The sequence below is a fragment of the Nerophis ophidion genome, linkage group LG27, assembly GCF_033978795.1.
Source record: "Nerophis ophidion isolate RoL-2023_Sa linkage group LG27, RoL_Noph_v1.0, whole genome shotgun sequence".
Classification (NCBI taxonomy): domain Eukaryota; kingdom Metazoa; phylum Chordata; class Actinopteri; order Syngnathiformes; family Syngnathidae; genus Nerophis; species Nerophis ophidion.
The window spans coordinates 34,361,488-34,377,154 of NC_084637.1; the positions used below are offsets into that span (position 1 = coordinate 34,361,488).

At 42.8% G+C, this 15,667-nt stretch overlaps 1 protein-coding gene across 1 annotated transcript in view; it reads left to right on the forward strand.

Moving 5' to 3' along the window:
- pard3ba (par-3 family cell polarity regulator beta a) overlaps window positions 1-15,667 on the forward strand; it is a 329,828-nt gene that overhangs the window by 128,051 nt on the left and 186,110 nt on the right. The window contains 1 exon segment of the mRNA XM_061889407.1: window positions 6,214-6,342. Coding sequence (XP_061745391.1) covers window positions 6,214-6,342 — 129 coding nt within the window.

Sequence of the window (15,667 nt, forward strand, 5' to 3'; positions counted from 1 at the left end):
TAAGGGCATCCTAGTCTGTCTGATAACAAATTGGCTTGCAGCTAAAATGTCTGACACAAGCACTCCTGCAGAGCTGGACGGCCGGTTAAGGTCTAAATGTCCTCCAATAATCACACAATGTTGATCTTTTCTTCTATTTTAGTCACTCACTCACAACATGAAAACATGCTAGCAGCTACACAACAGCTAAGCCCACAAGCTACACATACTGTATGTAATAAGTGTCTTTAACTGAACAACATGACGCGTTAATATTTAAAAGTAGAAATTAATTCTAGTTAGATATTTCGTACAAAAAGTCTCCCGAGTATTAAAAATGATTCAGTAACAAACGTGTCTGAATCACTCAACACTCCATCATGACCCCTGAGCTTCCATCCATCCATCCATTTTCTACCGCTTATTCCCTTTCGGGGTCGCAGGGGGCGCTGGCGCCTATCTCAGCTGCAATCGGGCGGAAGGCGGGGTACACCCTGGACAAGTCGCCACCTTATCGCAGGGCCAACACGGATAGACAGACAACATTCACACTCACATTCACACACTAGGGCCGATTTAGTGTTGCCAATCAACCTATCCCCAGGTGCATGTCTTTGGAAGTGGGAGGGGCCTATCCCCAGGTGCATGTCTTTGGAAGTGGGAGGGGCCTATCCCCAGGTGCATGTCTTTGGAAGTGGGAGGGGCCTATCCCCAGGTGCATGTCTTTGGAAGTGGGAGGAAGCCGGAGTACCCGGAGGGAACCCACGCATTCACGGGGAGAACATGCAAACTCCACACAGAAAGATTCCGAGCCTGGATTTGAACCCAGGACTGCAGGACCTTCGTATTGTGAGGCAGACGCACTAACCCCTCTGCCACCGTGAAGCCCACCCTGAGCTTAACATAGTTAATTATTGTGGCCACTAGGTGTCACCAAAAACAAGTTACAACTCCACTTCAAATTGAAAGAAAGCAAAAATCATAAGGTTAATCCTTTTCATATCTATGATTGTTTTCTGAGTATTTTCACTTGATCAAACACAATTTATAGCATTGCACACTACAAAATGATAGTTTATTATTATCATCAACTATTATCAACATGGGCTTCACGGTGGCAGAGGGGTTAGTGCGTCTGCCTCACAATACGAAGGTCCTGCAGTCCTGGGTTCAAATCCAGGCTCGGGATCTTTCTGTGTGGAGTTTGCATGTTCTCCCCGTGAATGCGTGGGTTCCCTCCGGGTACTCCGGCTTCCTCCCACTTCCAAAGACATGCACCTGGGGATAGGTTGATTGGCAACACTAAATTGGCCCTAGTGTGTGAATGTTGTCAGTCTATCTGTGTTGGCCCTGCGATGAGGTGGCGACTTGTCCAGGGTGTACCCCGCCTTCCGCCCGATTGTAGCTGAGATAGGCGCCAGCGCCCCCCGTGACCCCAAAAGGCAATAAGCGGTAGAAAATGGATGGATGGATATTATCAACATTAGAATAGTTCAAATGCAACAATACATATAAATACCAAACTATCTCTCACTCCTAATCCATAAATCCCATGAAATCTTCTTCCTCGATGTCGCTTCTAAACAACTCTGCCAACTCCAAAGGTATGCGCCGCTTCCTCTTGTCCTTTTCAACGCCATTTTTGTTCAGCCCTTCTCACTTTTTATAAGTTACCGCCAACGATAAAATGATCCATTTTAATAGCTCCGACAGTAGCATTTAGCATATAGCAGTTAGCATCCCATGACCCACAATGCACTTCTGCCATGACCCTCCCCCGTCGAAATTTTATTGGTTGACGTGTGTGTGACGATTGCTGACATTTTCTTTGTCTCTTCCGCGAATGACATAAATAATATTTGATATTTTACGGTAATGTGTTATTAATTTTACACATAAGTCGGTCCGGAGTATAAGTCGCACCCCCGGCCAAACTATGAAAAAAACGTCGACTTATAGTCCGAAAAATACGGTAATCATCACTTGAAATACAAAAGAAAGCAGATAAATGGAGGGGGCAGAAATTGAAGGCAGCTATATTAACCTTGTAGATTGTTATAGTAAAAATAGGTTAGGCTTTTTTCAGCGTGCCGTGTGTGACCCAGTTTACCTTAGGGCAGGGGTCGGCAACCCAAAATGTTGAAAGAGCCATATTGGACCAAAAATACAAAAACAAATCTGTCTGGAGCCGCAAAAATTAAAAGCCATATTGCATACAGATAGTGTGTCATGAGATATAAATTGAATTATGAAGACTTAAAGGAAACTAAATGAGCCAAATATATCTACAAATGAGGCATAATGATGCAATATGTACATACAGCTAGCCTAAATAGCATGTTAGCATCGTTAGCTTGCAGTGACCAAATATGTCTGATTAGCACTCCACACAAGTCAATAACATCAACAAAACTCACCTTTGTGCATTCATGCACAACGTTAAAAGTTTGGTGGACAAAATGAGACAGAAAAAGAAGTGGCTTAAAACACGTCTTAGAAAGTTCTACATGTAAACAAACTATGAGTTCAAGGACCGCCAAAATGAGTAGGACAAAACGGCGCTCGCCAAATGCTCGAATCAGTGAAGCATGTTTAATATAAACAGTGTGCTTTATAGCAATTAAGGAGGTTTATGTCATGTTTGTTCTCCTACAGAAAACAAATTAAAACAAGACATATGTTTTTTTCCCCTCATCATTTTCCATTTTTCATACATTTTTGAAAAAGCTCCAGAGAGCCACTAGGGCGGCGCTAAAGAGCTGCGTGCGGCTCCAGTGCCGCGGGTTGCCGACCCCCGCCCTAGGGTAACAACGTTAAATGTTTGATGAAACATTGTATGCATGAGTGTATGTATGTATATGTATATATGGAGTATAATGTGGATACATTGAGAACAGGAAGTGAACAAAAGTTTTAGCAACTGAAATGTAAAAGAAAATAGGAAGGATTAAATAAGCTGTGCTTCTTCTTACTACTTTTCCAACATGTTGAATATCATGTGACGTATCATGTTGTATGCATGCATGTGTGATGTATCATGTTGTATGCATGCATGTGTGATGTATCATGTTGTATGCATGCATGTGTGATGTATCATGTTGTATACATGCATGTGTGATGTATCATGTTGTATGTATGCATGTGTGATGTATCATGTTGTATGCATGCATGTGCGATGTATCATGTTGTATGCATGCATGTGTGATGTATCATGTTGTATGCATGCATGTGTGATGTATCATGTTGTATGCATGCATGTGTGATGTATCATGTTGTATGCATGCATGTGTGATGTATCATGTTGTATGCATGCATGTGTGATGTATCATGTTGTATACATGCATGTGTGATGTATCATGTTGTATACATGCATGTGTGATGTATCATGTTGTATGCGTGCATGTGTGATGTATCATGTTGTATGCATGCATGTGTGATGTATCATGTTGTATGCATGCATGTGTGATGTATCATGTTGTATGCATGCATGTGCGATGTATCATGTTGTATGCATGCATGTGTGATGTATCATGTTGTATGCTTGCATGTGTGATGTATCATGTTGTATGCATGCATGTGTGATGTATCATGTTGTATGCATGCATGTGTGATGTATCATGTTGTATGCATGCATGTGTGATGTATCATGTTGTATGCATGCATGTGTGATGTATCATGTTGTATGCATGCATGTGTGATGTATCATGTTGTATGCATGCATGTGTGATGTATCATGTTGTATGCATGCATGTGTGATGTATCATGTTGTATGCATGCATGTGTGATGTATCATGTTGTATGCATGCATGTGTGATGTATCATGTTGTATGCATGCATGTGTGATGTATCATGTTGTATGCATGCATGTGTGATGTATCATGTTGTATGCATGCATGTGTGATGTATCATGTTGTATGCATGCATGTGTGATGTATCATGTTGTATGCATGCATGTGTGATGTATCATGTTGTATGCATGCATGTGTGATGTATCATGTTGTATGCATGCATGTGTGATGTATCATGTTGTATGCATGCATGTGTGATGTATCATGTTGTATACATGCATGTGTGATGTATCATGTTGTATACATGCATGTGTGATGTATCATGTTGTATGCATGCATGTGTGATGTATCATGTTGTATGCATGCATGTGTGATGTATCATGTTGTATGCGTGCATGTGTGATGCATCATGTTGTATGCGTGCATGTGTGATGTATCATGTTGTATGCGTGCATGTGTGATGTATCATGTTGTATGCGTGCATGTGTGATGCATCATGTTGTATGCGTGCATGTGTGATGCATCATGTTGTATGCGTGCATGTGTGATGCATCATGTTGTATGCGTGCATGTGTGAGGCATCATGTTGTATGCATGCATGTGTGATGTTTCATGTTGTATGCATGCATGTGTGATGTATCATGTTGTATGCATGCATGTGTGATGCATCATGTTGTATGCCTGCATGTGTGATGTATCATGTTGTATGCGTGCATGTGTGATGTATCATGTTGTATGCGTGCATGTGTGATGTATCATGTTGTATGCATGCATGTGTGATGCATCATGTTGTATGCCTGCATGTGTGATGTATCATGTTGTATACATGCATGTGTGATGCATCATGTTGTATGCATGCATGTGTGATGTATCATGTTGTATGCATGCATGTGTGATGTATCATGTTGTATGCATGCATGTGTGATGTATCATGTTGTATGCATGCATGTGTGATGTATCATGTTGTATGCATGCATGTGTGATGTATCATGTTGTATGCGTGCATGTGTGATGTTTCATGTTGTATGCGTGCATGTGTGATGTTTCATGTTGTATGCATGCATGTGCGATGTATCATGTTGTATGCATGCATGTGCGATGTATCAAGTTGTATACATGCATGTGTGATGTATCATGTTGTATGCATGCATGTGTGATGTATCATGTTGTATGCATGCATGTGTGATGTATCATGTTGTATGCGTGCATGTGTGATGTTTCATGTTGTATGCATGCATGTGCGATGTTTCATGTTGTATGCATGCATGTGCGATGTATCATGTTGTATGCATGCATGTGCGATGTATCATGTTGTATGCATGCATGTGTGATGTTTCATGTTGTATGCATGCATGTGTGATGTTTCATGTTGTATGCATGCATGTGCGATGTATCATGTTGTATGCATGCATGTGCGATGTATCAAGTTGTATACATGCATGTGTGATGTATCATGTTGTATGCATGCATGTGTGATGTATCATGTTGTATGCATGCATGTGTGATGTATCAAGTTGTATGCATGCATGTGTGATGTATCATGTTGTATGCATGCATGTGTGATGTATCATGTATGCATGCATGTGTGATGTATCATGTTGTATGCATGCATGTGTGATGTATCATGTTGTATGCGTGCATGTGTGATGTTTCATGTTGTATGCATGCATGTGTGATGTTTCATGTTGTATGCGTGCATGTGTGATGTATCATGTTGTATGCATGCATGTGTGATGTATCATGTTGTATGCATGCATGTGTGATGTATCATGTTGTATGCATGCATGTGTGATGTATCATGTATGCATGCATGTGTGATGTATCATGTTGTATGCATGCATGTGTGATGTATCATGTTGTATGCGTGCATGTGTGATGTTTCATGTTGTATGCATGCATGTGTGATGTTTCATGTTGTATGCGTGCATGTGTGATGTATCATGTTGTATGCATGCATGTGTGATGTATCATGTTGTATGCATGCATGTGTGATGTATCATGTTGTATGCATGCATGTGTGATGTATCATGTTGTATGCATGCATGTGTGATGTATCATGTTGTATGCATGCATGTGTGATGTATCATGTTGTATGCATGCATGTGTGATGTATCATGTTGTATGCATGCATGTGTGATGCATCATGTTGTATGCATGCATGTGTGATGCATCATGTTGTATGCGTGCATGTGTGATGTATCATGTTGTATGCATGCATGTGTGATGTATCATGTTGTATGCATGCATGTGTGATGTTTCATGTTGTATGCGTGCATGTGTGATGTATCATGTTGTATGCATGCATGTGTGATGTATCATGTTGTATGCGTACATGTTCCAAATGAAGTCAAACTCAAGTCAGCTCCCTGAGGAGGCAAAGCGAGCATCTTGGTTGTGTTGTCAGCAGATGATGTACTTGAAGGCCTTGTGTCCCTGACCCTGGCAGGTGAACAACATGGACATGACAGGCCGCAGCCAGGAGGAGTTGGTGGCCATGCTGCGCGGGACAAGACAGGGAGAAAGTGTGTGTGTGGTGGTGGCGAGACAGGAGGACATCTTCCTGCCACGGGAACTGGTAAGCTTCATGTCCAACATCCTCTATTTGCTCACTCATGTGTCTCCCCTGCTGGTCATCACTTCTCCAATCCCACGCTCTTCTTTTTTTTGTCTTTTCTTAACATTTCCTGCACATTGTGGTGCTTGTCCCATTTCCCCTGGAAGGATCAAACATGTCCATCTTCATGTCCCTCTGCCTGCTAACACAACACATTGGTTGCACACGCTCCGGCTTTCCTGTCCCACCACGCTTTGTTGACACAGCTACGCCACAGGAAGTCGCACACATGCCAGGGCGGCCCCGCAGGAAGCGTGCGAGCGCGGCCACGCTTGTCAACACGCTACAGGTGATAATGGCTAAAGGGTGTCGAGGTCACCGCTGTGACCCGAGCCCCGCCGGAGTCGTGTCGGAACAAACACAAACGCCCGTTTCTGCAGCTTTTGTTGCTCGGACTTCCATTTATTCTCTCTTATTCCTTCAAGGAGCTAAAAGTCACCAGCCGGGTTCAGTAGTGACTGATGCATATTCGCACGGAAACACATCTAAACATCTAAACTCCAAGTCCAGGGGTCGGCAACACAATGTTGAAAGAGCCGCAATGGACCGAAAATACTACGAATAAATCTGTATGGAGAAGAGAGTCCCGCTATTGATTAAAATGACTAAAATATGGTAAATATTGCACGTATTACATATTGTCATGAATGTGTGTCCCCACCCACCAAAAAAATTTCATTTTTTTTCATTTCATTTTTTACCGGCATAGCTCGGTTGGTAGAGCGGCCGTGCCAGCAACTTGAGGGTTGCAGGTTTGATTCCCGCTTCCGCCATCCTAGTCAGTGCCGTTGTGTCCTTGGGCAAGACACTTTACCCACCTGCTCCCAGTGCCACCCACACTGCTTTAAATGGAACTTAGATATTGGGTTTCACGATGTAAAGCGCTTTGAGTCACTAGAGAAAAGCGCTATATAAATATAATTCACTTCACTATTTATCTCATTCATTGATGTGGATTTTGATAATTTAGATTATACATAATTTTATCACAATTATACAATTTAAATTCACACAATTCCTGAGAAGGAGCAGGATGAAGAAAATCTTATAAGACGTGGGTTCTTGTCTCTCATAATGATGGTGAAGGATGGGCACAATTCCCCACCAAAAAGTTCAGTTCCCGTTTAAAACTGTTTGTTTATTATGTTGACCACTGACCGAAGTACCATATTTTTCGGATTATAAATCGCTCCGGAGTATAAGTCACACCAGCCGAAAATGCATAACAAAGAAGGAAAAAAACATATATAAGTCGCACTGGAGTATAAATCGTATTTTTGGGAGAAACTTATTTGATAAAATCCAACAACAAGAATAGACATTTGAAAAGCGATTTAAAATTAAAGCTGCAAGCAGCGATGGACGGGACCGACTTTTGCTGGTGTTTCCTGCGTTTACCCATTCAACATATCTTTACCTGCACATTACCTACCTTCCCTGCATCCTGGGGTCACACCTGTGCCTCTTTCTGTCACCCATACACGCTGGTGCTTCCTGCCATCACCCAGACAACATATCTTTACCTGCACATTACCTACCTTCTCTGTATCCTGGAGTCAAACTGGTGCCTCCTTCTTTCACCCAGTCAACGTATCTTTACCTGCACCTTACCTACCTTCTCTGCATTGTGTGGTCACGCTGGTGCTACCTTTTTTTAAGCGCCCATCTTGAGACAACACCAGCGCAGCAGCATCAGCGGAGCGGTTCTTTGAAGGCTCGTAAAGTCAAAACCGGAGCAGTTAGAATAATTATTTGCGCAACTTTTAATCAGAAGGGTTCAATCTCTTTCCTGTGCGAATTCGAAGCCAACACAACAAACGCGCTCAGAGGAGATTGTTTGAAAAAAAGTGACAGGTTTTAACAAAACTTTTGTTTTGAAGAGGTAATTGCCAACTTCCTGTTGATTTTTCCTGAAGGATGTCAAATAATGAAATGTAGGTCTAAGTGAGACCTACATAGAGTTTTTTGTTTCATGTCCTTACGACATTCCTACCTAAAGTTACAAGCAGTTTTGTCTGTGTTTTCTTCCCAAGAGCAGTTTTGTCAGTGTTTTATTCCTAGGGGGCGCTAAGGCGCAATTTTGAGTTTTTAATTTATTTTTATTTTTATTAGATCGCAATTTTCACCAGTCCTGATGTGTCTGTCCAGTTTGGTGAGTTTTGAAGCATTTTAAGGGGGTCAAATTAATTTTTTTAGGAAACTTTTGTTTTGAAGGGGTTTTTGCCAACTTTCTGTTGATTTTTGCTGAAGGATGTAAGTGAATGAAATGTAGGTATAAGTGAGACCTACATAGAGGTTTTTGATTCATGTCTCTACAACATTCCTAACGGAAGTTACTAGCAGTTTTGTCTGTGTATTTTCCAAGGGCGCGCTAGAGCGCAATTTTGAGTTGTTTTTTTAATTTTGTATTTTTTTATTAGATGGCAATTTTCGCCAGTCCTGATATGTGTGTTAAATTTGGTGAGTTTTGAAGCATGTTACCACCGTTTTATATTGTCGCTTGGTCCTTCGGCGGAGTGCTACGGAAACTAGCGGACTGCTTGTCTTGCCGCCGACGGGGGAGAGAGCGAGAGAGAGACACACACAGTGACGGGGAGAGCGCGAGAGAGAACGAGCTGGTGGGCGAGCGAGGGAGGGAGGAAGAGCGTGTGCTGGTCTAGTGGAAAAGCGGCAAAATGTTTCTGACGCAAGTGACGTAAATGTTTGGCCCTCGAGAGCCGCATACCACACCGTGATTGGTAGATTCCTTCAGCTCCGCACACGACGCTGTCAAGCACCATTCATATAAAACTTGCGGGCTGCACTAACATTAAACTTTCATATATATGTGGGGGCCGCAAAATAACGTCTCGCGGGCCGCAATTGGCCCCCGGGTCGCGTGTCTGAGACCCCTGTGTTGTATGGATTGTTCCATCCCGCCTGAGGTGGTGGGATGGCGGTGTCCCCTGGCATGTGCTGGGACACCGTATAACACATCACAGACAACGTGACACTAACATCACGTGACACCTCTGATGAAGCAAGGTAGCCGAAACTTGTCAGGTACAAAACTTGACCTTACTAGCTTATATAAATCAACCATTTCCAAACACACATCAGTTGGCTATTTAAAGCTCTTCGACATAGCAGGAAACACTTGTAGAGATTCACCCAGCTGCACTTACTGTACGAGCGAATTTGTCCAAAAAATGGCGCTACAGCACAAACAATAACATACCACTTAACTGTCTTTACATTTGTGCTATGAGAAGTATTTGCTTTGTGGCCGTCAGCCAAGAAAAATCCATAAACTATCCACACCGTTTTATAAGCCGCAGGGTATAAAGCGTAGGAAAAAAGTAGCGGCTTATAGTCTGGAATTTATGGTACATAATATTTATGAATCCATCAGCACGGTAGTGTGGTCAATGGTCAGCTCTGTTGAAAAAAAACGCTAACCTTGGTGCTACCTCTGTATTGTGCAAGTTGCTGATTCAGCAGTTAAAGATCAGGTCATCCGGCTAAAAGGGTTTCACGACTCGCTTCATCACGGCGGTGCCAGGCTACCTGGTGATTTATACGCCCCTCTCCAGCCTTCATACGCTTGGCTTTTATCTGCCGTGTTCAAGTAAAGCAGACTTGTCGAGCCGAGCGGGTGATTGATTACTTTCAATAGAGACTATTGATGTTTCATGAGGAGCACACGCCTCGGCAAACGCTCTCTGCAGGCCTGCCAGGCATCCCGGACCCCTCCCCCGCCGGAGGAGTAACAGTAAACCTTTGAATTAGCCTCATTATTTGGATTGAAAAGGACGGCAATTTCCCACTCTATCTTCTGTGCCGGTGAGCACTTTCTATGCAATTAAACAAATGATAACAGCAAATTACACTTTAATTCCTAGCACGTTTTCCTCTCTGCATGCGCGCCAGGATCTGGGCTCTTTTGTTTTCGAGCTGGAGATAGGCGGGAGTCTTTGTGAGGCGCTGAGGCTCTTTTGTGGTGGAAGTGTGATGTGAGGCAGATTGTGAGTTTACAAAGGACAGGATGGAAGGGGTCAGTCTGCACATGGCTGATCCTGGACCTGAGAGGGCTGCTCATTCTGCAGGATACCAGGTCGCCCGACACTTTGTGTCCAGCTCTCCCCATGCAAACAATTAAAAGCCTACTGGAATGAGATGTTCTTATTTAAACGGGGATAGCAGGTCCATTCTATGTGTCATACTTGATCATTTCGCGATATTGCCATATTTTTGCTGAAAGGATTTAGTAGAGAACATCGACAACAAAGTTTGCAACTTTTGGTCGCTAATAAAAAAGCCTTGCCTGTACCGGAAGTAGCAGACGATGTGCGCGTGACGTCACGGGTTGTGGAGCTCCTCACATCTGAACTTTGTTTACAATCATGGCCACCAGCAGCTAGAGCGATTTGGACCGAGAAAGCGATTATTTCCCCATTCATTTCAAGTTTATTGTTCTTCGGTCAATGGTCAACAAAGCAAACAAACAGTTTTACATTCAGAGATTGAAAATAAAAAGTTGTACATTCATAGATTGAAAATAAAAAATGTTACAGACCGAAAGGGTTTAGGCTGAAGTTAAACACTTATTGCGCCTAACCCTATAAACAATTTCAAGTACAAAATAAACTTCCGAAAGTTATAAAATGTCCTTTGCACAACTTATCATAAACACACATTATAAACATGAACATAGTTCATGTTTATACACAGTACAGGCATGTGAAATATCCCTGTGTACATATAGACCTTTGCACTAATTATACATACAATATATACAAACAATTGTACTTCTATTATTATTTATATCTCATGTTTAATTTTTAATTAACATTAATCATAGTATTAATTACAATGTTAATTCAAGAGTGATATATTTTTTCAAGACATTGGTCTTAAAGTGTTTTTTAAATGTGTGAATGGAACTGGAACATTTTAAGGAATGATCCATTTAAGCGAGGATAAAAGATTCATGGATGAGGAAAGTGAGAGTGAAGGACTAGAAAAGAAAAAAAAGACTAGAGGGCAGTGGGAGCGATTCAGAGATTCAGATGTTATTACACAAATTTACTAGGATAATTCTGGAAAATCCCTTATCTGCTTATTGTGTTACTAGTGTTTTAGTGAGATTATATGGTGGTACCTGTACAACCTGAAGGTCGGCGCCACACCTTTCTTCAGCACCAGTCGACGGGTGGTGGGGATGCTCATCTCTGCCCTTCGCAAGGGACCCTCTTCAAACACAATCTTTCGAAATGATCGCTGCATAAAACACTGTACTTTGTGTGTTTGTTCCAATCCAATCTTGTTCGCCTGACATCTCTGTTCCATAGTAAAGCTTGACCGTCATCTTTCGGGAATGTAAACAATGAAACACCGGCTGTGTTTGTGTTGCTAAAGTCGGCCGCAATACACCGCTTCCCATCTACAGCTTTCTTCTTTGATGTCTCCATTGTTCATTAAACAAATTGCAAAAGATTCAGCAACACAGATGTCCAGAATACTGTGGAATTTTGCGATAAAGCAGACGATTTACAGCTGGGAACGATGCTGGAACAAAATGTCCTCTACAATACGTGACGTCACGCGCACACGTCATCATACTGCGACGTTTCAGGGGGGTATTTTGGCGCAAAATTTAAAATTGCAATTTAGTAAACTAAAAAGGCCGTATTGGCATGTGTTGCAATGTTAATATTTCATCATTGATGTATAAACTATCAGACTGCGTGGTGGCTAGTAGTGGCTTTCAGTAGGCCTTTAAAAGTCGTCCTTGTCAATCACCCGCTGTGCTGTCTTCGGCTCCGCATGTGTGGCACAGGTGTAAAGTGCCATCCAGGCAGACGTTAAGGCGATTAATTGGGAGCTCCAGCGCTACTGGGGCGCACGGCAAGATCTCATCTTAATTGAATGTCGCTCTCATGGCTAATCCCGCCGCTTTGAAACCTCCCCGAACATCCACCGCGACAAAAGCCTCCCTGTGTCGTCGCTTTGTTTTCACCCCCTCCTCGCCACGCACCCCGGGGGAAGGAAAAGCTCTTTTTCTTTTTTTTTACTCGGTCTCGTCATTTGGGCGTTGAAGAGGGTGGTCTGTCTTCTGGCTGCATGCTTGTTAAAGAAAGCATTGCCGAGGGCAAACAGCGGAGGGAACAGAGCCACGGGGGCCCGGCCACCCCGGGCATGCAATCTGCCCGCAAGGAAGACCATTAGAGAGGATAAAGGAGCCTGTGTGCCAGTACTTGGACCAGACTCACGTGCCACAAATATATGTACACTCTGCAGGTTTTGACAGACTTTGTTGGTAAAAGAACAAACAAAAACAACAACACTTTAGCCACCTTCCCACCAGTGTTACCCACACTGGTTTACAAACCCCGTTTCCATATAAGTTGGGAAATTAGATGTAAATATAAACAGAATACAATGATTTGCAAATCCTTTTCAAGCCATATTCAGTTGAATATGCTACAAAGACAACATATTTGATGTTCAAACTGATAAACTTTATTTTTTTTTGCAAATAATAATTAACTTAGAATTTCATGGCTGCAACACGTGCCAAAGTAGTTGGGAAAGGGCATGTTCACCACTGTGTTACATCACCTTTTCTTTTAACAACACTCAATAAACGTTTGGGAACTGAGGAAACTAATTGTTGAAGCTTTGAAAGTGGAATTCTTTCCCATTCTTGTTTTATGTAGAGCTTCAGTCCTTCAACAGTCCGGGGTCTTTTTGTCGTATTTTACACTTCATAATGCACCACACATTTTCCATGGAAGACAGGTCTGGACTGCAGGCGGGCCAGGAAAGTACCCGCACTCTTTTTTTTTTACAAAGCCACGCTGTTGTAACACGTGCTGAATGTGGCTTGGCATTGTCTTGCTGAAATAAGCAGGGGCGTCCATGAAAAAGATGGCAGCATATGTTATTCCAAAACCTGTATGTACCTTTCAGCATTAATGGTGCTTTCACAGATGTGTAAGTTACCCATGCCTTGGGCACTAATGCACCCCCATACCATCACACATGCTGGCTTCTGAACTTTGCGTCGATAACAGTCTGGATGGTTTGCTTCCCCTTTGGTCTGCATGACACGATGTAGAATATTTCCAAAAACAATTTGAAATGTGGACTCGTCAGAACACAGAACACTTTTCCACTTTGCATCAGTCCATCTTAGATGATCTCGGGCCCAGAGAAGCCGGCGGCGTTTCTGGATGTTGTTGATAAATGGCTTTCGCTTTGCATAGTAGAGTTTTAACTTGCATTTACAGATGTAGCGACCAACTGTATTTAGTGACAGTGGTTTTCTGAAGTGTTCCTGAGCCCATGTGATGATATCCTTTAGAGATTGATGTCGGTTTTTGATACAGTGCCGTCTGAGGGATGGAAGGTCACGGTCATTCAATGATGGTTTCGGCTTGGAGTGATTTCTCCAGATTCTCTGAACCTTTTGATGATATTATGGAGCGTAGATGTTGAGATCCCTAAATTTCTTGCAATTGCACTTTGAGAAATGTTGTTCTTAAACTGTTAGACTATTTGCTCACGCAGTTGTGGACAAAGGGGTGTACCTCGCCCCATCCTTTCTTGTGAACGACTGAGCATATACAGTGGGAACGATTCAGATGTTATTAGACACATTTACTAGGATAATTCTGGAAAATCCCTTATCTGCTTATTGTGTTACTAGTGTTTTAGTGAGATTATATGGTGGTACCTGTACAACCTGAAGGTTAGCCCCGCACCTTTCTTCAGCACCAGTCGATGGGTGGTGGCGATGCCCATCTCTGCCCTTCGCAAGGGACCCTCTTCGAAACACGATCATTCGAAAAGATCGCGGCATAATACACTGTACTTTGTGTGTGTGTGGTCCAATCCAACCGTGTTCGCTTGACCGCTCTGTTCCATAGTAAAGCTTCACCGTCATCTTCCGGGAATGTAAACAATGAAACACAGGCTGTTTGTGTTGCCAAAGCCGGCTGCAATACACCGCTTCCCATGTACAGCTTTCTTCTTTGATGTCTCCATTATTCATTGGACAAATGGCAGAAGATTCAGCAACACAGATGTCCAGAATACTGTGTAATTTTGCGATAAAACAGATGACTTAATGGCTGGGAACGATGCTGGAACAAAATGTCCTCTACAATGCGTGACGTCACACGCACGCGTCATCATACCGCGACGTTTCAGCAGGATATTTCGGCTGATATTAAAAATTGCAATTTAGTAAACTAAAAAGGCCGTATTGGCATGTGTTGCAATGTTAATATTTCATAATTGATTTAGATTAGATAGATTAGATAGTACTTTATTTATTCCGTCAGGAGAGTTCCTTCAGGAAAATTAAAATTTTCAGCACAATCCCATTCAAGATCAAACAAACATTACAGGGAGACAGAACAGGATCGCTGACGGGTCTGCCGGCTTCCAGCGCCCCTTACAAAAAAATTAGATACAGGCAAACAGGGGGGGGGGGAGGAAATAGAAGATTAAAATAAAATAAAAAAATCGGTCTTAGCCTGGGCCCTGGAGAGGGGGTGCAGACTGAGGCCAAGGGAAAAAAACAACTCATAGCCATAGCACACATCCCTCTTACATGTGTGTAAGAGGGAAACATCAAACATCAAAGAACACAGAGGACATTAAAGCAGCAGATACAACCAGACACTTCTACATACAGCTATGAATAGGCAATAAGCGGTAGAAAATGGATGGATGGATGGATTTATAAACTATCAGACTGCGTGTTTGCTAGTAGTGGCTTTCAGTAGGCCTTTAACGTCCAGAAGGTATTATGGAGGTCGACCGAGGTTCTACCGTATTGAATTTGCTAAATCCAAACTCTGGCGTGGATGTTATGTGGCGTCAGGCCTCCTGTCCCAGAGCACCTTACTACGCTTTAATGGGGGACAATCTCCCTCCCCGCTGCTGTTGGTATTTCTTCACCCGGTGTCAATGTTGACTGCCTTGGTTTCCTTAGCATTGCATAGAAGAATGAGAGTGTGGGGGGGGGGGGGGGGGGGGGGGGGGGAGAGGAGAGCCTGGGGGAAAGCGAGCGAGAGGAAGGAGAGGATTGAGAGATTAAATGTAAAGAATCAGGAGTGAGCGACATGGGCGTGTAGACCGCAGGGATGGCTTATCACTTTTAAATGCTCCTCTGTGCCCCCCGCCCCCACTGTGCTGGAGGAGGAAGTATGAAAAGGTTATTATGTTTCCTTTAAAAATGGCTCGCTCTCCGTCTGCGCCTTTCATCTCCAAACGGAATAACCTCTCTACAGTCCTG